The sequence below is a fragment of the Galendromus occidentalis genome, unplaced genomic scaffold (assembly GCF_000255335.2).
Source record: "Galendromus occidentalis unplaced genomic scaffold, Mocc_1.1 scf7180000077492, whole genome shotgun sequence".
NCBI classification, from domain to species: domain Eukaryota; kingdom Metazoa; phylum Arthropoda; class Arachnida; order Mesostigmata; family Phytoseiidae; genus Galendromus; species Galendromus occidentalis.
This window is the reverse complement of record NW_003805480.1, coordinates 183,937-208,897: the sequence shown is the minus strand read 5'-3', so window position 1 is coordinate 208,897 and position 24,961 is coordinate 183,937. Positions and strand designations below refer to the sequence as shown.

Genomic DNA, 24,961 nt, shown 5'->3' with positions numbered 1-24,961 from the left:
CTTCGTTGTTGCAATTGCTCATGAAGGCGGGAGCGACGAACTCGATCCCTCTCAATTACTCAGAGTTCCAAGGGCAGATTTTGTTGGGGTGCGATCGATTTCGGGAATCCCGCGAAAATTCCTGGAAGTGAGTCAGGACGAAGCTCCGTAAGCTGCAGCCGAATCTATCGATTCACCCAGGGCAGTGGGCTGGGAGTTTTGATCGCTAATGCCCAACGGGCCGGCGGGTCGAAAACAGGTTTCCGAGGATCTTGCTCAGTGTAGAAGCCAACTTGATGCTCCGAAAGGAGTGAGGATTACAGGTAAGATATATTCCCTCCCTTATCATGAATCGTTAGATCAGGATTCGCGATCGAAATTAAGGCTTATTTTTGCCGGCAGGGGAGCAGACTGAATTTTCGTTCCCTTAACGGTATGTACGTCACCCTTGCCCCACACATTCCGCTCTCACTGCAACCTAGATATCTCCCAGTCCCAGACCGCGGACACTACGCAGTCGAGACTCAACGCCCTTCACGAGATAACGAGGTATCTTCAGAGGATCTATGTATGTACCTAAACGACTTCGGGGGAGTTTTACGGAAATCGCAATTTATTCATCCTGGTTCTCTAGAGCGGCCATTGGTCTATTCAAATTCATATGCTTCGAGACATCACCGGGGAACAGAACTTTGATCGCGGCTTCGATCTCTCTCGGGGTTATCTCAGGCTTTCCGTGGTATAGGGATAGCCGGGAGGCCTCCGCTGCGACTCTCTCATAGGTATCATTCACGAGCTCGTTCAAAACAGCCACGGCTTCCGCTTGGAGGGTGAATTTCGGCTTCATCTCTTTAAGAAGCCGTCGTACGTATCTCGAAAACGATCTTTTCCGCTTGCTCTCCAAGGTTTTCATCGACGGTTTACCATCTTTCTTCCGGGGATCGTTAGCGCAAGAAGTTTTCTTGGTAGGGGCCATGGTCGTTGTCTTCCGATGTCAGAGCTTAGTTTAGATAGACTTTCGTTGAGCTGAGCACTTCGGAGCAATCCTTTATATAACGAAGCTCTTGGGAGAGAATGAGTCAAGGAGTATTCTCATCAATGATATCGTGAGATCACCGCTTCTCTATTCGAAATCGACAACGATCGTTCTGATCTGTGTATTGGATATCGATCGCTTCTGAGGAGTTATGTCTCACAGGGACGAGTATCGTCGCGATGGCTCAGCAACACGGTCGAGCCCAACTGAGCTAACATTCCCTGTCGCTCGCATCAAGCGGCTGCTCCGCAAAGAGAACTATGCCGAGCGCGTGGCTCCCGGAGCTCCCGTCTACCTCGCCGCCGTGCTCCAGTATCTCGTGTCTGAAGTGATTGAAATCGCCGGGTACGCTGCCCGTGACAACAAGAGAACCAGGATCACGCCGCGACATCTCCAACTGGCTATTCGAAACGATTGAGAATTGGATAAACTTCTCGGCGGAGCCATCTTAGCTCAGGGCGGGACCATGCTCGATTTGAAGGCCCTCCTGGTGGCCGGAAGCGGGGCCGGAGACAATGGAGGCGGGTCCGAAGAGCATCAAGATAGTGACGAAATGGAGGAATCCGAGCCAACAGAGCAGATCGATGACAATGGCGAGAACGACCGGAGAGGAGATTCAGACTCTGCCGGAGACTCGGACCCGGCCGACGATTCTTGCCAGGGGGAGCAGCCTGTTTCTGAATGACTGATCCCGTTCGCTTTGCCAAGCACGATAAAAATGCATGATTTCGCACCCTGACTTGAAGTTCAGTTGCGGCTCTGGCCCCGAGGGGTTCGCCTTCAAATGGATCGCTCGCGAGGAAGACACGGGGGAGCTCGAGAAACCGTTTGAGAATTTTTTATTACAAGCAGCGCGTCGCAGTATCTGAATTCCGTACAATTCGAGCAGCCCAATGGAACACAGCTCCAGATTTGTCTGTCTGGGAAACTGCACCCAATTATCAATCAGCCGAGGACGCCACCAAATCCTTCGCGATTCTGTGCCGTGAATACTCAATTCAACAGTCAATAGCTACAGGACCATGCGAAATTTCATCTCACGCCCACAACCATAGGGCTTATGCGACCAGAATCAATCTGATAAAATTTTCTTCGCGAAAACGTGAGCACAATTACAGCTGTCAAGTTTTTTCATTTTTCCCATCTGTCCTTGGAGAACATCAGTCAAAATGACCCCGATAGATGACGATCCATTCGCAGAATAGCTACATAGGTATGTCTGCGGTATCCTTCCCTGACATCCGCTACCAGTTGTCCTTCCTTTCATGTCTTCGGCCACCGAAGTCGATGATAGTAAAACGATATCCACTCCGTTAGCACCATGCGCTGCAGCAGTGACCAGACAGTTGCCGAACTATCACAACGATCAACCATCGGTTTCAACGAGGTAATTTTCCTTTTCCTGCGGGAGGTCAGAAGCGTCAGGGGACTGTTTGATTCGAACCTTGTCTTGGGAGATCATCGGAGAAAATAATCAGCTCTTGAGTCGCTCCTAGAGTTTGAGTCAGACTGTACCTCGTCCGAATCGAAGTCCAGTGTTTCCGGACTTGCGGTGATGTCGAGAAGGATGCTCTGACCCTCGTCCAACGCTGTTCGTTCCTCGATGGTCGCTTCCTCGAGTTTTTTCTGCATTTTTGCTTGGAGAATATCCGCGGGCTGGGTGCGCGCTAGATTCCGGGGAATTTCGTAACTTCGTCGCGCTGGAGTTGTACCGGTCACCTGACAGCTCTGGAAGGAGAATCGATATCGGCTCAGGCTAGGGATCGGGGTTGTCTTGCGCGGTTCCCATCGACCAGAGCGAAGGATGGTTGCAGGACCCCCGACACAGTTCACCATGTATATCCGAGCCGGACTACTGAGCTGTTCTCATGAATTACCTTCACGCTCCCGCTGATGACGTCCGCGACTTCCTCCTTCAGTTTCGACAACTTATCTCTTGTTTCAGATATCGACTTCGTGCCGCTCAGAACGTTGAGAGCCAGCGTGGTCAAGTCCCTCGTTTCCGAATTCGACGTCTCTTCGAATCCGGTGATAGATTCCTCACCGATTCGTATCAGCTCTTTTAGGTCCTAAAATTCTTGATAATTTTAGTTCGCCTTTTCCTAAGAGCCAATCATGCATCACTGTGAAGGTCGTCACGTATTCCCCCGGAATCATTGGACGAGCAGCCGCATTCGATGTTTTTGATGCGTTTGCGTCCCTCAACGAAGCATCTGACCCGATGGGGCGCCATCTCACCTTGCTGGTTGTTTGGGTACTCGCGCGGAGTTTATCCTGGAACTTGCCGAGATCCAGTTTTATGCTCTCCACGCAAGCGGAGGCGATATTCTGCTGTTCCTCGTCACAAGTTCCGACCTGTTACGGAATGAATATTGTCAACTCCGAATACTGGGCGTTATCCCGAGCGATTGAGGAACGCGCATCTCGATTGCTGCGACTCACCGCCGTTTTGAGGCGCTCGGCGTGGGACACGATTTCAGCCGTGGCTTGAGCGTTGTTCATCAGCACGTCCTCGATCGCATTGGAAGCTTGAGATGCTCCTTTCAGAGCATGTTTCGAATGCTCGACGGCTTCTCCAATGAAACCGTTCTCCATCGTCAATGTCTGAGATATTGCTTTCCTCAGAGCCTCGAACATCTCTTCTATTTTGGCTTTCTCCGCATTGCAAGCCGCGTATCTCTCTCTTGCCCTGAAAAGACAATGGGATTCGAGAATGACCCGACAGAAGCCCCTCGTCGAATTCAACTTCAGCTCAATAATCATCATAAGAATCAGACGAACCGGGTCTCCAGCGTCCTTGCCGAATCTGCCGAAGAAGCCACAGCTACCTTTAGGCTGCCGCACGCTTCCTTTACCACTCGTTCGTTGCTCGAAGCCACCTTCATGATGTCAGCGATCTCGCAAAGAGTTGAGTTCCTCATTTTGTTCAGCTCCTCGGTCAGGTCCAAGCGTAGCTTGCTCGTGACCCGAGAATTGACTCGCTTCAACGAGTCATCGAATTCAGAATCGATTCGTTCCAATGCCTGTATTGAGCTCGAGGCGATATCGTTAACGCGGGAGATCTTATTCAGGAATTTTTCTTTGTTCTCGAGATGCTCCCTGACCAAATTCCCGAGTAGGCCGTCTACTTCCTGTAGCAAACGGCCCTCTTCCTGCAGGCTACGAAGGAGACCGTCGTCTTTCAGAGTACAAGTTTGAGCCAAAACCTCAGCAGCGTCTTCCGCTCGACGAGCACTCGAATCCAAGGATGAGCTGAGAAGAGCTGAGGGATCGAAAACAACATTTCAAGCGTCTTGTATAAGGATCCCTTCGAGCTCTGGCGTTTTTGTCGACTCATTTTATGAAACTCGATGCAATATCTGCTCACCACCGAATCTATCAATGACGGTCGAATTGTGAGTTTCCACCTCACGCTGTCTCTCTACTTTGTCGTGGAGTTTGTGAATATCGGACTTGGCCAGCAGAGCAGTGTCAATCAGCTTAGAGGCATGTTCGTGGAGTTTTTCCTCGGTCTTCTGATGAGCTTTGACGAGAACCTTCGCCGCCGTGTAGTTGTAGTTCACTTCTTTTAGTCTGTATGAGATCGAGGAGGAGAAGCTTGTACAAGACCAGTTCTAATAATCACACACGGATATTTTCAAAAAGCGGATTCACGCACTCAAAAGTCCTCTCACTGAGGAGTAGTTTACGATACGGACCTCGATTGAGCAATTTCCTTGCATCGACTCTCGATCTCGAGTCTTTGTTGGGTATCCTCGAAAAGTCGGTTGATGTCCTCAATCTTTGCTTTCAGAAGATCAATGCGTTCCGCCATCTCTGTCATCTCCTCGGCTTTTCGCTGGAGCTCCTCAGACTGTAGATCCAATCTGCTTTGCATCGACCTGCGGGAGCAAACGAATGGATGATCAGATCCCGTTCGGGAGACCATCGAAATCGGGACCAAGCTGTCCATAAGAAACCAAGGTCCTTCAAATCATCGCGGCGACCCATTGGCCTTGAACTTTTAGCTCATTGGACTGGAATTCTCAGATTTTCTGAGCATGACGATAAATTTTGAAATTGAAATCCGGACGCTCCGGTGCGAGACGCACCTGTAATTCGTCTCGTCGATGTAGAAACCGTTCTTCTCTCGACACGCAATGAGATCTCGTCGGAGTTGCTCTAGCTCGTCCGTCATGTGCTTCAGAACGACCTCTTTGCACAACTTCTGGTTCACTTCCGGACGGTTCATGATATTCTTCGCACGGAAGGCATATTCCAATGTCGATAGAGTTTCCTCGAGATTGACATGTGCCGGGGAAATCGTTGCGATGATCGACGTCTTGGTCCGACCGCCCAGCGAGTCTTGCAAGAGACGCGTGAGCTTCGACTCTCTGAGAAGCGGAAAAGTCACGGAAAGTGAAGAAAGATATTCTCTCGAGAAGAATGGATTTGTGATGTATCGCGTTCATCGTCTGTTCTCATAAAGCGAGAATCAGGAGCAACGTACCGATACGGCACGTGTGGTGTTCGCTCGACGAGGGCCGTGATGACGCGGCCAAGTGTCAGGAGACTCTGGTTGATATTCCCAGCTTCACGCGCTCGTTTGTCCTGTGCTCCCGACCTGCCGATATTCTCGCTGCCAGCCAAGTCCACCAGATTCAGTTTACCGGTTCGCATCAGGTTTTCTCCTGTATCCGTCGTGTCTCTGGAGATGACAGTGATTGTGAAGATGGTGTGAGACCGCGAGCTCGACGCGTTCATCAGGGTCGCAGCGACCTGTCTCCGCGATGCTCCTCGTTCCATCAGCGAATAGACCTCCTGCCGATCTCGAACGACTACTTCCTCGAGGCCCCTGACCACCACGGATCCTTTCGCGGTGGAGTCTTCGAAAATCTTAAGCTTGGAGGTCTGAGCCTCTCCGGAACCGAGAAGGTCAAATAGCTCCTCGTTGTACAACTCTAGGAAGGAGACTTTGATGATAGTGAGCTCCGGATCCCCGACTTCGGAGAATATCTGGTGGAGAGCTCTGGAAAAAACAAATGCGAGTGAGTGTCGAACCCCCCGAGTGTAGGCTCACCCGGAACGATTTCATGAAGGGCGCCGATCTATTTTGGGTAGCATACCGGGGGACCACTCCGGCGTGGGGGTCGTGCTGCCACGAAAGCAAGGTCTGAGACCGTATGCCTTCCATCGTGTAGGTTTTCCCCGTTCCGGTTTGACCGTAAGCGAACACAGTGCAATTATAGCCTCGAAGAACTTCGCTGATAAGAGGTTGGACCACGCTCTTATAGACGTCGATCTGGGAGGAATCCTTTCCAAAAGTTCCATCGAACGTGAAGGTTTTCTCATGGTGGCTCTTCACAGTGATGCATCGGCGCTGTTCGACCACATCGACGCACATCTGGCTGCGCGCTTTGCGCTCTTGGTCGTTTATTGGACTGGAATTAATAAACTCAATAGAAGAAAGGTCCCGCTGCAGCTCTGGAGGGAGGCCCCCGGATCTCAGGAGCAAGTCCGGTTTCAGGGCCGAGAGAGAGGCTCATCATGGGACTTCACGGATCGATTCGCTCTCCGATTCGCTGCCCCTCGAAGATGGGGTCCTCCTCGTTATTCATGTTCCCGTTCACTAAGCCCCGGACCAGCACCAAGCGACGTTCCGAGATACCCTTCAACGGGCCCGACTATGAATCCACACAGACTCGCATCAGCGACACAGCAGAGCCTCATAATCCGCGGGAATTCGTCCCACAGCAACTTCTGTTCTGTGCAGGGCCGTGTCTGACTTGGCGGGAAGTCTGTTGGAATCGAGCCCGAAACGTCTCCATGCATCGAGTAGGAGCGCACCTTAGACAGCATTCGCCGGCAACTTGCGCATTGTCAACCTCCCAGAACCGTCTTTTCCACCGGGACGCTCCTCGACCTACTGACTTCTCTCTGAATGAAACTCCCGATTCAATCCTCGACCCGAAATGATTACGGGAGTATCGTGATTGAACTCACCGACATCTCACGTAGACTTTGATGTTTTGATTTTTCTCGCCTTGGATGCTGTGTTTGGCGCTCATTTTCGGCGCTGCCAGCGGACACGGTAAACGGACAAAGAGAACCCCGCTTCCCGGGATAAATATTTCCCACAATCTTCAGAAACGTACACCTGGAACCGTATATTTTTCAAAATCGGATTTTTCCATCGTCAACGGTCAAAGGCGGTCATGGCACCACGTTCGTACCAATGAAGAAATTCGTCAAGGATCCTCCTCCAGCCTTCGTGTTGATCTCCGTACCTCCTCGAACCAATTCAGCGAGCACTGGGGATCCCGATCCTCTCCACTTTCCAAAATTCCAACCCTTAGGGGGAAGGTTCAAAAATATCAGGGAAGGCTCTCCTTCGACAGCGTCACTAAGCGCGCTCGGCTCAGCTGGGTCTGGGGCGCCGAACGGCTGTTTGAAAGTTCCCCTCACCCGCACCACAGTCCCATGTCGCGCCACAAATGTATCACGCTGCGCGAATACGCGACTGGAACAGTCAGTGAGAGCCGGAGAAGGCTCGAACTGATCGGGCGGCGTTGCGAGACGGTCTGCAGGGCAGGAGGATGCGAGGGACAATCGAGAAGACGCGGTCCTAGATGCAGGTTCGAGTCCCCCGACCGCAGGTGGCATAGAACGCTCTGTCTTCTTATCACCCGTCTCAATGAGCGTCGCGAGCTCTCAAGTCCGGATGGAAGCTCGGAATAACTCTTCCTCGTGGATAATTTCATGATTCGATTTCTTCAAGCATCCCCCGCTGATCCGAGCAAAGATTGAAGTCGACATGAAGCTTATTCTCGCCTCTATCCCGTCTCCGTGCGCGAATCTGGGGTGACTGCCTGCATCAGCAGCATCAGCTGCATCAGCTCGTATCGTGAAACCATAAGCCCTGACTTGTCGGGAGAGGAGTCTGAAAAGCAAGTAAGATGTCGCAGTCCAGATCATTCGATTGGAAAGTGCGGATACTCTGTGTTTGACGACTCCATCCGAGACACTCTTCTCAGTATGCCATGCTGGCGTCAGATTGAGCCGATAGGACAGGGTCTGCCGGGGAGCCTACTTCATCCTTGGGAATCTGAGTGATGGGGAGATTCTCCTCCAATTGCGAGAACTGAACTCGAGGAGTAATGAATTAGTCAGAGTAACGAATCATAAGTAACGCGGAATGAAAGGCGAGTCCATCGAATAAATACATATTTATTCTTCTTTTGGCGTTCCCATGGGTCGCCCGCACCGCCCGTGTATCGGGAGCTCATTTGTGCAGCACGGAGTCGCGCGGATATTCTCTACATCATAATACAATATTTATACACATGCAATGACTCGCCGGCGAGTCTTTGGATAAGTCAATCTTCATTCTGCAGAGCGTCATCTTGAGGTGGGTTGCCAGCGTCAAATTTTTTTTGTATCGAAGACAACACGATCTCTCTTGCCCTCTTCGGCTTGGGTGATTTCAACAAACTGCCAAACGGGAAAAATACGTAAATAGCCCCGGAAAATACGTTAATCGCCCCCCCTAATTGTGGCTGGCTCTCGGGATTCGTGGGCGAGAAACCTGACGTCTCCCTCGGAACCTAGCTGATATCCCCTGGAAAGTGTTCTAGCTCACCTTCAGATGAGTATACACAACTATGCCGCTGAGGGTCATCATGTGTCCCATAATTTGAATGGGCCTGTACGATAACGAGTTGAACGTATTATAGCCAATGAAGAGCGTGACAGCAAACTTCATCTGGCTAACGACATTGTATTCCGCGGTTGACGTGTGGCCAATGGTCCACTGCTCGGTGAAGGGTACTATACTCGTACACGCACCCGAGACCACTTGAATCAGAAAAAATGTCAGAAAGCAGGAGGTCTGCAACCGCTGTCCCGACCCCTCTCCCCTCTACTCCTGATTGAAATACCATCTCATGGGGAAGGTAGGGTATACTCACAGAGGAGAAGCGGCAAGTGCCAAGTGAAAGCAGGGCTTTCCGCGTATATCTCGCTCCGATCAAAGTACCAAGAAATCGGAATTAGCAGAAGGACCCCGATAGGAGCCTCGTACAGGAGAAGTTGGAGGGAGTCCACCTTGAAGATAAGCATTGCAAACAACATTGGCGGTGGGACAGAACAGTCAAGTTGGAAAAAAAGCGCCGGCATCCGAGTCTCCTCAGAGGGAAGAATTCTTTCATGACGACCGATTCTGCGTTGGCTCGGACTAAGTAGGACCTACCTGCATTTCTTTCTGCTTCTCAGAAAGGTAGAGCTGGTAAGCAGAGGTTACCATCGCCCCCAGGATGCCGTACAAAATTCCGAGGGAATTCATATCTTGCTCGAAGCAGAAGTGTAACAGAATTCCTGAGATCACGGGACACAACGCGAGTAATGTCGACCAGGAGAAAATAAAGTTTGAGAAAAGACGGTGCATTGCCTGGAAATTGATCGACGGTTTGTCTCTCACGATGAGATCACATGGTCCCTTCTCTCGGATTGTACATCTCGTGCCGAAAAGCCAGAGTTCCTCCGAACCGAAAAGGACGAAGGCCCCATTTCTCTACTCACCGGAATCCATATCAAAGTTGTGGTTTTGAGCATCACGAAGCTTATCAACGAATTATGATACAGCGAGAGGTTTGTGAAAGTGACCAATAAAGAAAACCCAACGCCGAGCTTACACACCGGCCCCCAGCGGAGACTGACCCAAGGAATACTCTGAGTTAAACGCGTGGCGATCATAAGGCATGTGCTCGTGCTGAAGTGGACTAGGGTTGTGGTCAGGGCCGGAAATTCGAAATTGTAGAAGATAAATTTCAGGATAACCATTGAAGAAACCGAAAGAACAAAGTTCATCAATAAACCAATCCTAGCGAAATTGGCTTTGGGCCCAGTCGCGAGAGGACTGTCCAAGATGCCGCGCTTCATGATCCCGCTCACCCTCTGGAGGTAGAAAAGAGGAGATATCAATTTTGAGTCCTTTTACCGGAATCCCGAGTTCCGAGATTATTGGAGCTCCTCGAGGAATAAATCGCTCCAATCAAATACCCACCAAGCGAGGCGGTCGACGGGCTGGAGGGTGATTATGCGAAGGATCGGATTTTCATGGACGAGGTCGCAGACACGCCACGATTTAATTACAGTCGAGACAGTTAGGGACTTTCAGCTTCCGTCCTCCATGGGAGAAATTATCCGAATCGATCGAGCCAGTTCATACTTGACAGATAATACACGCACTGCTCTTCGGAGGAAAGGGAGTATATCCGACGGAACGCGAGTTCCGTCAGATAGGGAGTCGTGACGCTGAAGGCGTGCGGTGGCGAGTTACGCACACCGTGGCGGCTTAGGGATTTTCATCTTGCTCGGGAGGGATTTCGAATCGAGGAAGGCTCGATCTCGGCTGAAATCTTCCGGAGTCCCTCGATATTGCCACACGGACGGTCGGAAGTGTCCGTGGAGGACCAATAGCGCTCAATCAGCGAGCATTCAGCGACCGCACGGACTCCGTCTACTGAGCACCTCGTGCGCAAAACTGATCGCTGATCGGGGGCCTAGAGCTTTCCCAAAGGTCTTGGGTGGAGAACGATCGAGGAAACTTTATCTTCCGAGACGGTAAGCCATGGACGTTCATGGACCGGCTTCTCGACATCTTCAGTCTCCGAGAGCTCGTCAATATTCTCAAGTCGGAGTGGATTGAGTCGACGGGAGCCTTGAGCTCATCGGAGACGGATCAGTACGCATGAGAGCGCATTTTCGAGGTGCAAGCTTGAGATCTTCGAGTCTCCGGATACTTTCGAGATCCCGGAGAAGTGGACATTTTGGGAGTTTCCTGCTCCCCCTTCGACCCGCTGGGGAACTTCCCGCACAGCAGAGGGAACCCATTTTCCGGTAGTTCCCACTCCTCGGTGGCTAGCTTAAGCAGCGGGCTAGAGGCGGTAACTCGTGCTCGTGGCACTCAGGAGCGAGAGGCTCCGAGCGATTTCCAACATATCAGGGGATGGTCGCTATCCTCTGCGGGTCGAAAGTCGGGGGAGTCTCTTCCAGACAACTGCATGGGTCGAAGAACCCGAAACTTTCGGGGATATCGGGAGACGGAGAGGAAGGCCGGGCGGGCGAATATCTCTTGCTGTGGGGGAGAAATTATTATCCATCCCGGCACCGATCGCTATGTCCGACAGGAACAACTTATTCGATGTGCCTCGTGGCGACTAGTGCACCCGCCGAGCCGGCGGCGGGGCGGGCTTTCCATGTGGAGAGAAGAAAGCATGACGATGTGTTGGTGAACGATGTGAGAGAGCAGTGAGTTTGTGTCTTGTAATGCAGTGAATAAAATCTGTGTGAAGAGAACTGCAGCATTCAGTTGACTCGAAACACTCGTGTGGGGAGGGTGCCCCAATAGTGACAGTTCTCAGTAAACGATTCGAACAAGTCGAACCTCACGCCGGCATCGTAGTGTCAACAGTCGGCCGTTCGAATTCAGTCGAACGAGGGATCAAAACTCGCACAACGACTACCTCCAAATCAGTGAAACGAACGTAGCATTAGAACCGAGTGATTCACGCGGCCGGAAGCGAATCGAGCCGCCATGATCACGAACGCCGACTCAGAAACTCTCCAGAGTTTTCTGAACTCCATGCAAACGTATAACATGGATGACTTGAAATCACTCGGAATCAATTTCGACCATGGTCTGACGGCTACCGCGGATCCGAACATGCTCCTCTCGAAGCGCAGCTCGCTCAGCGAAGAGCCAGAACTCACTCCGATGCAGCCGTCAACTCCACAAGACCAGAGAGTTCCGAACAATCCTCCGGGTCCCTCGACCTCACCAGCCTCTCAAGTGGTCGTGGCGAAGAGGTCTCAAGCCCCAAGCTCCCAAGCGCCTCCTAATGGCAAGAAGACCAAGGGCCGAGTTAAAATAAAAATGGAATTCATCCCCAACAAACTCCGTCGATACACAACGTTCTCGAAGAGGAAGACTGGAATAATGAAAAAGGTTCGTGCCTTGAGCTCTCGATTCCAGGAAAAATCTCCAATCCCCAGGACCTAGGATTAAGAGTGCCTTCACGGATACAGTGTCTCGTCGGGATGCCGTCACTGCATTCGGAGTTCGATTCGTGAATTTGTGCTTTACTCGTGCTCCAGTCCCGTGTGCCAAGCTCTTCGATTTATTCTATCGGGGATCAGATCAGACGAGTGGCATAGATCTCAGAGGAAATTCATCGGAGTCTTGACTTCTGAGCCTGTTCAGCATGCTGTGAGCCAATCGATTGATCGTTTAGGAACTCGATTGCTTTTTGGATTTTATCCGAACACTCTGTCTCGCTTCACGTGGGAGTATCTGATGGCTGAATATTGTCGCGAGTAAAACATTCAATGGTGTCTCCACAGCGGCGCGGAGGTCTTTGCGTTTGTGTTCCTTTTGTTTCGACGCCGAGCTAGATCTCGAAGATTTCCCATCTTCTATGGGACTAGAAGAGATTGAGAATCCCTTTCGAGACACTTGCTCCCGCGATTCACGGGAGAATGTCCCGGAGAGGATCTACGGTCGCTTTTCCGACGTTCCCGCTGTACTCCCCCGCCTATTCTGAATAGGGAAAGTATCATCGAGTGGTCTCCCTCGCGCATCCGCAGGGTCACCTATCGACGACCTGAATCCTGTAAATGCGATTCCGCTTCTCCATGAGCGAATTCGTCAGCGGGCTTTGTCGAAGATCATCTACTCTCCTACTCCTCGCGGGGAATTATGTTCGGCAGTACTAAGAGGGATTAGCGAGATGTCCCTTTACTGTTCGAGCGAGAGGATAAATATCCGACATTTTTTCCACAGGCGTACGAACTCTCAACACTGACGGGGACCCAAGTGATGCTTCTCGTTGCTTCTGAGACTGGTCATGTCTACACATTCGCCACTCGAAAACTTCAACCGATGATCACCTCCGAGTCGGGGAAACAGCTTATACAGACGTGCTTGAATTCGCCCGACGAAAACTCAGTTAATCCCGCGGACCAGCGCATGGCTGCTACAGGGTACGAGGAGACCGACCTCTCCTACAATATCCTCAACCAGGAGAGCTCTAGCGAAGACATCAAGGTAGGTTCTAGCTCTCTCCCTTCACGTCGAACCCTGTCCCTTTCGGAAACTCATTGTTCCGATTTCTTTACACTGCTCGCTCATTGCTATTAACTACCCGGACCACCGGGACCTCTGAGCGCTTGCTCGAAGCTTACCTATAACCCGTCGGAGTGATCCGCGAGAACCATGTTTTCGGGCTCGCGCGGGAGTACCAAGCTTGTCACAACGACTCGGAAGACTGTCGATCCAGGGCTCGTAGGGATAGCTGAATCCTGTAAGAACATCGTTGCATTGTCCGGAATTTGCTAACAAAGAGACTCGAGTTGAGGTGCCGATCGCCAAGGACTGCTTCCGGGATGGGTGAACTTTTCAATCTATATCCTTCCCGATTCGCTGCGGGTTATTTCCGGAAAATCCAGGACCAGCGTGCTTTCGTCTCGTTATTCCGAGACCCTCGATATCTAGGGAGCCATTGCAAAGGCTAACCAACAGGGGTTCCGAGAATCGCGGAGAGACTGTCAAACAATTGTGAATATCGGAAGTGTTCGGTTTTGGGAATTCCGGCGACGTTCTACGTCCGGAAAACGAGCAAACTCGTCAGTTGAAAGAGCTGTTTGTTACCGACCAGTGGAACGGCCCAGACCGACCGATCGACCAGCCGCTCCGTCAGACGTGCAACCGCTTGACGTGATCGTATCGCGAGGCCGACAAACGTTGTAGAATCCTCAGCGTTGGCGGTGGGAACGGCGCTCGAGGCCGGGCCGAGTGATCTTTCTACTTTTAACCGAATGCTTCGCATTACTTACCCTTGCTGTGCTTAAATCTTCAGAGGAGAAACTCGTGTTTATGATCGTAATTTATTCAAAAAATTCACCTGACTTCTAGCCATCGCCATCGTGTTCACCCTCGTCGTTAGATGGCACTTCTAGTGATCCCCTGATGGACTTCGATCCTGATCTGAAGCTGCCCCCGTTCTTCATGATCTAGAACAATCCGCTCCTGTGGATCTCAACTACTTTCCCGAAGTCGACGTTCGCGATGAACTTTCGCCGGCAGATGCTCGGGAATATTCGAATCGAAAGCCGCGGTAGTCGACGACTATGAGGAGTCGAAAGAGAAGGAGGAAGATAACGACGACGCGACGTCGAGAACGGGAATCTCCACTCAAAAGGATTCGCCATTCAATCGAACAACGACAATCGCTAAATTCGATCTTCCCAGTCCGTCATCCTCGTGTTTTCTGCTGTTTCGACTTCATGGAGGTCGAGAATATCAGGGACGACTGGGATGGGCTTCGAGGGGGATCTGTGACACGGGCGTGCGAGGCGCTCTCCGGTGAGCTCTAGCCTTAATTCATTAGCCACATTGGAATAAGTTCAGAGGATTCAAATGAACGGATCAGCAGGGCGATTCGCCGCATCAGCTCTACCGAGGGTCGTTCCACATGGGGAATACATTTGTTGCTCGATGACATCAGCACATAAGATGATGAGGAACTTCCCGGATCTCAATCAGCTCAAGACTCTCTCAAAAGGAAGATTTGGCTTCCCGGGCGTTCGAAGGAACGCATATGGATCCTCCATCGACAAGCATCCCAAATTAGGAATCTTTCCTCAGGTTTTCCGCCGCATTGTGTAATGATAACGCTATTCCTCTCATGTCTGAGTGGGAAAATTGAGAATCGAGCGAGGAGGAAGAAGAGTGAGCGATTCGGTAGCGACTGAATGACTGAAGAATGTGCTGAGGCACGAATGCGACGAATTACCATCGGTACCTCTACCCCCGTGATCGGTGAAAACTCGGATACTCCTTTCCACCCGAACTCTCTCAAATGCGGCCTCTTCTGGATGACTTCCTGAAATTTTCGCTTTCCTCCCGAAATCTCCTTCTTGGAGGACCCGCTCCTATCTCTTTCTCGAGGTCGATCTCGAGCCAGATTCGATCGACTCGAACCTGAAGCGCGCTTGGTCTGATCGTACAACGGAAAGTCGCTATTTCCTCTCTGTGTTCCGCTCCATTCGTCGGCGGTAAACACGATGAGGTAGTGAAGCATGCATCGAAAGTGCCAATCAAACGAATAATATTTTATAGAGTATTACCATGGTCTCCTCGCCGCTACGCCGGAGACTCGTTGTTACTTGTGGTTTAGAGTATGCAATATTTATTCTTACAGAACACCCGAACAATTCTACCGAACGCTTATGCGAGAATAAATGAAATATTAGAGCGAAGCGAGAGGCGAAAGAGAAATGGTAGAACGATGGAGCGAGCTCCGCGAAATGCATCGGAGCGAGCGAGCGAGGGTGAGAATCTCGACCGATTGTTGTGGTCACTTGTTAGGGACCTCCTGGAAGCGGCGTCCCACCATTAAATGAGAGCTTTATCGTGACAAGGTATTAGAGAGCAATTCGGTGAAGTCGCGCGAGCGAGCCTTACTCCTGGAGACCCTCAACCGAAAACCGATAGCTTATCAACAAAACCTCGAGGCCGATCCGGCTCGATGCCGGAGCAGGTTGTCGGCTGGATAAACAGACTGCTTGGTTGTGATTGATGAAAAAAAAGTTATAGTTTATATACCGAGCGCGAGACCATTCCCATCGTCACGGTACTTCGAGGCCCGCGGCATGAGGACGGGAATACTTCGCGTTCAACACATCAGGCAACCCACTCGGTTTTCGGTCTTCTGTTGTACATAATGTGAGTCGAGATAAATTCATAATGAGCCTCCTACTATGACTGAGCGAACGACCGTGTGTGTGTGAGAATTTGTGCGCAAGCGAGCGGTGGTACGGCGAGCCCTTCGGCTAAACTCCTCGAGGATTTCACGGTGAGCCGAGCACGAGGCGCCGCGCCGTAACCACCCCCAAATACTTGACTTTTGCGTCTTCCCGAAATTCGTACCATAGTCGAGAGAAGTCCTGTTTCGACGCGGATCGATTGGTCCAATTCTCAAGGAGATAGATCTTTCTGTGAAATTATTCGAAACGGGGAGATGGCGAGAGGAATCCGCTGCTGACCAATAGACTGCCTGGAAGTTGTCCGTAGCGCTCTGTCCCGCGATTTGTAACAGACTACATGAGGCAGAATCACTAGATGGAATAATGAAGATGACAATAATAATAATAATAATGATGAGAATGATTACCTCAATGAAAAAGAGGAATAATGGCAATAATTATGACCGGAGCGACGATAAGTGATGTTAATACAATTGAAGGAGTGAAAGGGTATAGAGAAAACGTTTAGGGAGAATGTGATTCCGTTGATCCTTCGGACTTGGTGCCGAGATCCGATGGAGGGTGTATGCGATATCATTCAGAGACTGAAGAAGGCGAGAGACAAAATAAATGAATGTTTACAATGTAAACGGTTTTGTTTAAATTGAATCGCATTTCCATTCTTCCTGATTCCCGAGGGGGGATACTTGATCAATTTCACACCATGCGAGTCGCATGGTCGCATGATGCGACGTTGACAGCCGAGCTGCTCGAGAATCCAGATGCTTCTTGAATGGCGAATTCCTACCTCCGATTGTACCGGAAGCGAGACAGAGCTTCTTCCGGACTCCAGGTAGTCAGACAGGGTCCCTTCCGTACACGATGCGACTCCTCAAGAATACAGAGTCTCGACTCGAGGCCAGCACTAAGAGCTCGTCTGGGAACTCTTGCCGGACGAAACGGAGCTTTCCGAGCGCGAAAAACTTGACGGGAGAGCATACGCCCCCTTCCGATCTTGTTGGCGGAAATCTTCGACCTCGACTCGTGCTCCTCGATTGACTAAGCGGGGTATCGAGAATATGAGATGATTCTCGAGGAGTCGCTCGCGAATGAACTCAGGTACGGAAATACCCGTTGACGACGGGGAGCGACGACGGTCGCGAACAAGGTTCCAATCTTGAAAACGTGGTCCGCCTCAGAGCGCCTTTACAACACTCTTAGGGAAGGCCTATAAAACTTGCGCTCCAGAGAACTCCGGATGACCGGAGAGGCTTTCGCAATGAAATGCATCCGCTCACTGTGAAGCATCCCAGAAAGCGGTTTGGAGAAGATGTTGGGATCGTCTTGTGCGCGATCTTGTACGAGAGTTTGCGAATGACCTTCAAGCAGTCCTCAACAAAATCCACTAGGGAACGCACGGTCGGATGACGGGTGTCAGTGAAATTCAGTATCTGCTTCGGCTGTTACATGTTTCTGTACCGCGTTCCCGGCTCAGGTCCTTTCAGGCGGTCGTTGTTTGATCGAAAGTCCACGAGAAAAAAACGACGAAACAGACGTACGTCGACCGTTCACCGGACTGTGTCGAATCGGGGATAATTTCCAAGTCGGTGCCAGTAGCGATGCGTGATTCTTCATTTCAATTTGAGAAAAAGAGATGACGGAGTTAGTCGTGATGATGACTGCGCTTACGCTGAAGATCTTATTATACAGCGTACACTGATCGCGGACGAGAATTACAAGAAGAATTACAAAACATTAATTGAAGGTCCGCCGAGCCGAGATATCATTTTTAATCCCGCTGAACTGGGGTTCCGCCATGGAGCCTCTTGAACGATTTCTCGAGCTTCGATACTTCGCGTCTGAGGAATGTCATGGTGTCATTGAGAATCGAGGCTAGTCGTATTGTTCTATCCATGGATTCATAACTTGAGCGGAGAGAAGCTCGAAGATCCTCTCTCTGAAAAACGCTCACTCCTTACATTCGCACGCTTTTCTACAAACTTGCGCTCTTGCACATATCTCGCGCCCGCCTTCGCCCAGAAATCAGGCGGTCCCGATCGAGGGTTCTTTTCCTGGAAAGAATTTCCAGGTGGGAAAATTTCAATCATCTGTGTCGAGTTGACTCCGATTCGCCGTCCCACGTAGTTGCGCCAATGCGAGCCAAGCAAAAACAGAGGAAAAAAGCCGAGCGCACAGAGAAATCGAAATTCAGGCCAGAGAGACGAGGTCGGGCGGCCTGTTAGGCTGATGTAATAGGCCAGTCTCTCGCGTGTACTACACCAACTACTCGAAGAGTCAGTCTTCCGACAGCCGGAGAGCACCGTCAACCGTTGCAGAGCGAGTCGAGACAACCGTGGTATCGCTTTAACCCTCGATAGAAGGAGGTGGAGAATCGCCGGGACATTGACGGGGATCCCATCGGAGATCCCGATTCCAATAAAACGGATAAAGGATTGTTCTGATGTTATCGCATCAACATCAATCAATTCATTGTATTTGATGATGATTGCTAGTTTCTTTCCTCATTCGTTCGGCTCCTACTGTCGGTAGAAGCGCTCATAGAAGCCCTAACTCAGGAGCTGAGGATCATCTGTGAGCATTTTCGGGACATCAGTGCGTCTCTTTTCGGGCTGGGCGCGCAAGACAGATTGCAATTTGGAACTGGGTCTAGAAATCAGACATCATAGCTAATGTCCGGTGGTTAAGTGGTGGCAGTGTTTTCGTTCAAACGCCGACATGGTCAGGGTGATTCATGGATTAGTTCGTCAGACAGTGGGTAAACAGTATAGAAGTTGTGGTGTTGTTGGATTTCTAGAAAGTTCAACCTAAATAATTGTTAACCGTAAGCAATCTGAGGTGGCGACTCCGTGGCCGGCCGGGTAGAGGGAGCGAAAAACGGTGGATTATCCGAGGATTACTCGAGGCTCTCGACCACGAACAGCGTAGTACCCGACCCGTTGGAAGCTTTTTCGGTGTCTCTCGTAGACGTCTGGAGGGTTTTTTTGTTTCTGACCTCGGGCGGTTGAGGACAGGACGCTGAATTGTCTGATTGATTTGTAAAACGACTCGCCGACCAAGCAATCGCCGATGGCGACGTCAACAACAAGAGTTTTTCACGATGCACATAATTAGTGGGGCATCGGGCTGAAGCATGACTTGTGACTTTGGACGCCAGTCAACTATGGAAACCGAGGTCATGAAGGAGCTACGTATTGCCAGCATCGTTCCGAAATCGAACAGCTCCATTGAGCGCCTAAACCGAAACTCGACTGTCCAACCGCAACTCTCCAGTCAAAGACATTTTCTGTGCCCAGGGGCTACCTTCGATGAGCTCTCGGTGTCTACTTCTCAGCTCCGGGTATCCCCAGGTGGTTCCCCCGACTCCAGTAAGTCCATTCATATTCGAAACCACTACGAGGCGACCTTTGTTTTGCTCAGAGCCGCGGAATGTTGTTGACTAAGAGACTGATGTCGCTGACTCTGCGAAAGGTTACATCACTGGAGAGCACTGCAGCAGCAGCAGCAAAAACATCTCGTAATTCGCGGCTGCCGCCGACGAGGTATGACAACAATATCTAGAGCAACTGAGTGACGAAAACAATCACGAGGCCATCATAGCCAAATGGCGAATGAAGATCCCATGGATTCCTCGTCGGTCGAATTGGCGGGGAGCGCCTGTGTCTTTTTTTATTTGGTGGAGCAGCTCGCATAGGGTTTGACCCTATAATTCTCGAAAGGAACTGCGAGTGCGAAAAGGGGGAGGGGGACTAAGGGGAAGGTAGGAGGAAAAGGTAAGAGAGCCATAACAACAAATGCACTGACGTTCTTCCCAGAAGAGTGCAAAATTCAACTGGAGTGAGGGGCTCATGTATATAACACCCAGTAAAAAAACCTAAGGCTCTCCACCTGGAGGGAGAGAGCGGATAGTGTTGCATTTGAAGAGTTTCGGATCATACGTTGGAGGGGAAACACGAGGGGGAAGGGCATTCCATAGACGGGATGTGCGGGGGAAAAAAGTGGAGGCGAATTGAGCAGTACGATTGGAGAAAAGTTGGACAGAGTAGGGATGCTGCTTTGTACTCTTCCTGGTTACAGTAGCGGGGACCAAAATAGGGGGAACGAGGGGAGAGATTTCATCTGAGCTTTCTCCATGGAAGTATCGATAAAATAGGCAAAGGTCCCCAGGGGGTCTGCTCTCCAATATTGGAAAAATCGCAGCTCGCGCGCAACGGAGACTGCGAACCTTCAAGAAGAGAGTCCTTCCTCCCGCAAGACCCCGAGCATCTATTGGGCGACACTTAACGCACATCCCCAACGTGCCGGAGAATTCATTCGTGGTGGTACTCGTGAGTCACATGCGGAACCGGAGGAAGCCGATCGCCTCGCCGAGACGAGCTGATAACTCCGGTACATCATACGAGCCAGCTTCGACAAAGGGAGAATACGACTTGCGGACGACGAAGGGGGGAACTTGTTCTTCAAGGTGGCAGTCGTCCGAACGAAACGGCGAATGTGCCTGACTGCATCGTTTAGGCCTGTGTGTGTGTGCATCGTGCTTTGTTTCATGTGACGCCGAGTGGAACCTGCTGGGAACTGATCCGTCATTGGGAATTCGACGCCTTATCGTCTAATAGCGCTCGGGCCGTTCTCTCAAAGCGCCCGAATCTTTGACAATACCCACCTTAAACGAAATGAGGTTGCTCCAGACCAAGCTGTGCGGCAGGGACAGTGGTTCCGGCGGCTATACTTGCCGTAGATTGCTTTCTTGCTACCACTGGCAAGATAAAGTGGCCATAACACCGTTTGCTCTGCTGTGAATTGGTTCAACTCCGAGTGATTGGTGCTCGATCCTATCGGCTGATAATTTAGGAACTGATTTTGGCGGCGAGTCGAGTCAGGTCCGCTCGATTTCCGACAGTAAAGGTCGGCGTCGTTACTCGTCGATACCACCTGACGAGCCGTACATGCTTTATCGCTCGAGTTCCGACGATGATGATTATAATTCTCGAACTGGGACCCGACCTTGCCACGAGCTGCCTCCTCCCGGAACTTATGATGTTCGAAGCTCAGGAAAGATCAAAACAATTCCCCGCAGACCTCCAGCGGGAGCATCCCGAATCTGGCCGGCCGGCCTGGAGGAGCGGACAGACTTCATCCTGGGTCTCTATTAGTTTGAGAGTGATGCGGTCGATCTCGGTGGGAAGTGGGGTCCTCGCTTGAGCTAAAGGAAAGCTGACGTGTCAGCGAGCAGGGAAATGGAGCCACACAGCAACAGAATACAAAAAAATAGTGCCGGTACGAGAGGCAATGAGGGGTTTAGTTCGCCGCCCACGGTTTTTCATGACGGTAGAAATTCGCTGTGATGCGATTATGGGAGCTGCTTCTGAGCCATGATCGATTAATGATCGAGAATTCAGTCGATGCCTAAACATTCCTCAGACGAAATCTGTGGAAAATAGTTTTTGTCACCGCCGTTGCCGTCGTCGTCACGAGCGCCGCGCCGTCACTGAAGAGAAATCATCAGCCGCAATGATGATTGATCGGCTAGAGAAGTGATGTGTATTGGATTCAGAAGTGCAAGTGGTCCACCGCTTCCGAAGCTTCATCCAGGAACATTTTCGGTGGTGAAACACGATTATCGCGCCGTAGCCTCGGTTCTCCGTGCGTTTATCGTGGAGGGAATTCTCTTCTGAAACCAACATCACACACGTTTGCGATATTCCCGGTATTCTCGGCGATCTTCAAGAGCTCAGCATTGGATTCCTGAACCAACCGACTGGATGCTGCGATCCGACTCGGGTCGCTGGACGACTGTCTCCATCTGTTTCGTGATGTTGAGAAGATCCGGGCAATTGTCATGGATAGCTTTCCATTTCCATCGATTGAGGGTCGCGTGGAGATTCCGTTGAACAAGCGGCAAATGAGAGCTGGAGCTCCAGAATTCGGGCAAATCCCATCGATATCCCGATCAAGCTACCCGGGAAGATAGTGGCAGGAGCCTGGTCGACATCTCAAGTCGAGGCCTCATGGTTAGGGCTGTGTACTCTATGCAATGCATATCTCAACGGCTTCTAGATGTTTATGTATATTGCAATTTTCGGCTCGTCCCACATTTGAAGCATTTCCCGGGGCTTCCCCGTGCTTGTCGCCTTCCTCACGTGCACCCATGAAAAGATGGGAATGACGCATCGTCAATGAAACGGCCCATCAATTTCCATGCTTATTTCGCTCTTTTTCGCGCATAAAACGCAGAGCCCTACTCATGGCTAATATATTTGATTTCTCGAGCGAGTGACGCTCTTGACAAGTACAACAATAACCTCAACTAGCGAACATCTTCAAGTCCACGTCGCCGCACCGACCGTCGTCGGCGGCGGCCTTTACGCAAGGCCAAGTGAAGATATTCACTCATGTAAGACAAGCATTAATGAGCAATTAGTGTATTAGGTCAGAGTGGATCAACTGAAGGAACGTCTGTCAGACTACATCAAGGCACAGCTAGACACGCATACTAGCTCTCTCGCTGGAGCTTCCCTATCCGGTAGACGTCGCGACTGCGCGGATCCATCGATACGAGGGGAATGCTGCATAGATCTCTAGGAAATGACCCGCTTGAGATTCGACTCCGAGTGTGTTTCATGATCGAGATAAGGATTCAGACAGAAATCCGTCAATTCGGAGTTCAGTGACAGCGAGGAAGGCCCAGAGATGAGATAAGACAGCGGAATTTCCGAAAGAAAAGCCGACTTCCGCAAACTCGGAAGGAACACACGCTGAGTCTCTGGAGGGAGTCCGATATGTATTCTCCCGTTTCTTCAAGAGCGCTTGGCTAATGAATTACGGCACCGTTCAATGCTGTTGTCCGCAGACGTGGGCCGATGAATGAAGGGTGGAGATTCCGTGCTGGACACTAGAAGAATACCTTCCGGCATCGGAAGCTTGGGGAAGGTTAGCAACCCATCACAGAACGCCGATACCTGATCCTCGGAGAAAAAAAACAGTATTTCTACGCTCAGTCCGATCCGTCCCTGGACGAGGCGTCATCCTTCGGCCTCTTCAATTGGTTCGGGACAAGTACTTTCCGGAATCGAAGTTCTTTTTTCCAGTCCGATGGTGCTTGATACTTCTCTCGGTACCTTCCGTCGCGCAGTCGGCCGAATTCGTTCCGCGTGAACTTTGTTTGCTCCAAGCGAAGAATAACGGACAGACATTTGGTTTACGGAAGCTTATTTTTCCTTGATGAACCTGAGCCATCCGCAGGTGTCAGAGTCGCGAAGGGGACCCGCCTCGTGGGATTCCTTTCGAGAACGAAGCGTGACTCTCGGAGATACGATACGTTTCGTGCGTTATCTTCGACATTTCAATAAGTCGATTCGAGGAATTCATCAGCACATGATCGATGCGTTCAGGACATAATCTGAGAAAGTCAGAGCGAAGCCGGCGCTCGAAGCCACCTTGGTCAGTCCGTCTATTAGTAATCAGGCCAGAGTGCTTAGTGCGTGTGATCACTAACGGATCTAGCTCAGAAAGAAGGGGTCGTATTCGTCCGAACTCGGAGGAGAATATTCTAGAATCGTTTCCACTCGGAAGAAAAGGTACCCGTTGAGGAGAGAGTGAGATTTTTTTCTCCAAACGCGACGCCAGATGGATGTCGGTGTGAATTGCAATGAAATATTCTGTCGCTCACCTGACGCTGGCGTCAGTCTGTGCCTGAGCCAGTACAATCTGTCGGGACATCCTTGGGCGTCGCGTATTTCCATTATTCTATATTTGCCTCCCAAGAGGTGTGAACATTCTATCGTTCATCAGTCCAAAAGTCACTATAGCTCAGAGCTTTGTCTTTTTTTCAGCGGATATATCATGTTTGTCTCGAGTTTCTCCGCTCTCTCTCCCTGTCGAACAAATTGAATTATCCGCCACCGCAAAAACCTGAGTCGACTTCTCGGAGTTTGAGTTCCAGAGAACGGTCGAAGTAGGCTTTTTAGAGTCGGAGCCTAATCGAAAGAAAAATCCGGATCGCTCTCAAGAGCAGATGGCTCAATTCAATTCCTCGATGCAAGCGTATCGTTCAGCGTCGCGAGAGAACCTGAACGCCACTTCTGCTCCTCGGTCTTTGAATCCTTACGCTCGGCAGGAACGATTCTAGTCGGGTCGATCGTCCCTCTACTTTCCTGATACCTGGCGGCCATTTTAGAGAAAGCCAGTGCTTCTCGCGATCGAACGCTGAATAATGAGGCAAAGGCTAAGAGCGCCGACGCAGAGGGAATTCCCCCTGTTCCAAGTTGTTGGTGATCTTACGGAAGCGAACGGGCGAGCGCGAGAAAATCATTTTCCGTTTCCATCCGATTCTGCCGAGCCGCAGCAAGAATTCCTACACCATCCAAATATTTATTATAGATTCTCTGGATGCGACGGGCTCTGGACCCTTTCACTCTGCCCGATCTCGGTTTAACGGGGCGACCTTGAGTATTTTGTTAGATTGTGAATCTCCGATCGAACATCGCGGATGTCGTATCACTGTTCCTCTGAACTGCCGTCGCGCTTCCCCGTGCGTCCGAATCTTTTTCCTCCTCGGATTCTGGAGATCCTCAAGCTCCGTAGACTCTCCTCAAATATGATGAAAACGGCTTTGCGGCGTTGCGCGAGACCACGATGCCGTTTCCGGCTCGAGGGAGCCACGGAAGATACGTCACAGAAAAAAAAAACGAAATCCCGAGTCTGATACGGTTTCCGCTCAGCAGTCACTCTGTGGTATGTGTGACTGTGTATCCGACACATCGCTTGTCTGAAACAGAACGTTTGAAGCGACAGGTTTTGTTGGTCCACCAGTCAAAACAAAAGTCCAACCATTCGTAAAAGCGACCCGTACGATTCAATCTGAAACCCAGGAAACTATCGTTCGTCGGCTGGAACATTCGCTCTCGTGAATGGTAGTTCCACGAGTCCTCCTCGTTCCCGGTGAGAAATTCGAGAACTGACTCTGTCAGAGCCCGGATCCCTTAGAGGTCCGCTCTCGGATGAGCTAGGTTTCAGGTCTCGGATCGGCAAAAACGAAACGGAGATTTCGAGTTCGGAAATCCAGGCTCATCCTTCAGAATAGAGAAGTCATGTATTAAGACATCTCTTGCAAGTTACGCGCTTACCATTAGAAGCGCCATTGAATTG

The 24,961-nt window shown here is 50.7% G+C and overlaps 4 protein-coding genes across 4 annotated transcripts in view; 1 reads left to right on the top strand and 3 right to left on the bottom strand.

The window, feature by feature from the left end:
* Positions 1-592: 592 nt before the first annotated feature.
* On the bottom strand, positions 593-955 carry LOC100904381 (late histone H2B.L4-like). Its single transcript, XM_003746253.1, has one exon. The coding sequence runs from the start codon at positions 953-955 to the stop codon at positions 593-595; it is 363 nt and encodes a 120-aa protein (XP_003746301.1).
* A 960-nt stretch (positions 956-1,915) lies between these two features.
* Klp61F (Kinesin-like protein at 61F) lies at positions 1,916-8,456 on the bottom strand. Its single transcript, XM_029112311.1, has 13 exons — positions 8,444-8,456; positions 6,998-7,070; positions 6,121-6,435; positions 5,505-6,023; positions 5,107-5,388; positions 4,714-4,896; positions 4,383-4,588; positions 3,797-4,277; positions 3,458-3,704; positions 3,254-3,370; positions 2,893-3,084; positions 2,531-2,743; positions 1,916-2,417 (listed from the first exon to the last, which is right to left on the bottom strand). The coding sequence occupies exons 2-13, from the start codon at positions 7,060-7,062 to the stop codon at positions 2,382-2,384; spliced, it is 2,856 nt and encodes a 951-aa protein (XP_028968144.1). The 5' UTR covers positions 7,063-7,070; positions 8,444-8,456; the 3' UTR covers positions 1,916-2,381.
* Positions 8,457-8,624: 168 nt separating this feature from the next.
* LOC100904098 (solute carrier family 35 member E3) lies at positions 8,625-9,931 on the bottom strand. Its single transcript, XM_018640606.2, has 4 exons — positions 9,572-9,931; positions 9,243-9,440; positions 8,962-9,097; positions 8,625-8,848 (listed from the first exon to the last, which is right to left on the bottom strand). Exons 1-4 carry the CDS (start codon positions 9,929-9,931, stop codon positions 8,625-8,627), a joined length of 918 nt encoding a protein of 305 aa, XP_018496122.2.
* Positions 9,932-11,272: 1,341 nt separating this feature from the next.
* Positions 11,273-24,961, top strand: part of bs (serum response factor blistered) — a 30,543-nt gene continuing 16,854 nt past the window's right edge. The window contains exons 1-2 of the mRNA XM_003746250.2: positions 11,273-11,999; positions 12,834-13,097. Coding sequence (XP_003746298.1) covers positions 11,589-11,999; positions 12,834-13,097 — 675 coding nt within the window. The 5' untranslated portion in view covers positions 11,273-11,588. The remainder of the gene's footprint in view (positions 12,000-12,833; positions 13,098-24,961) is intronic.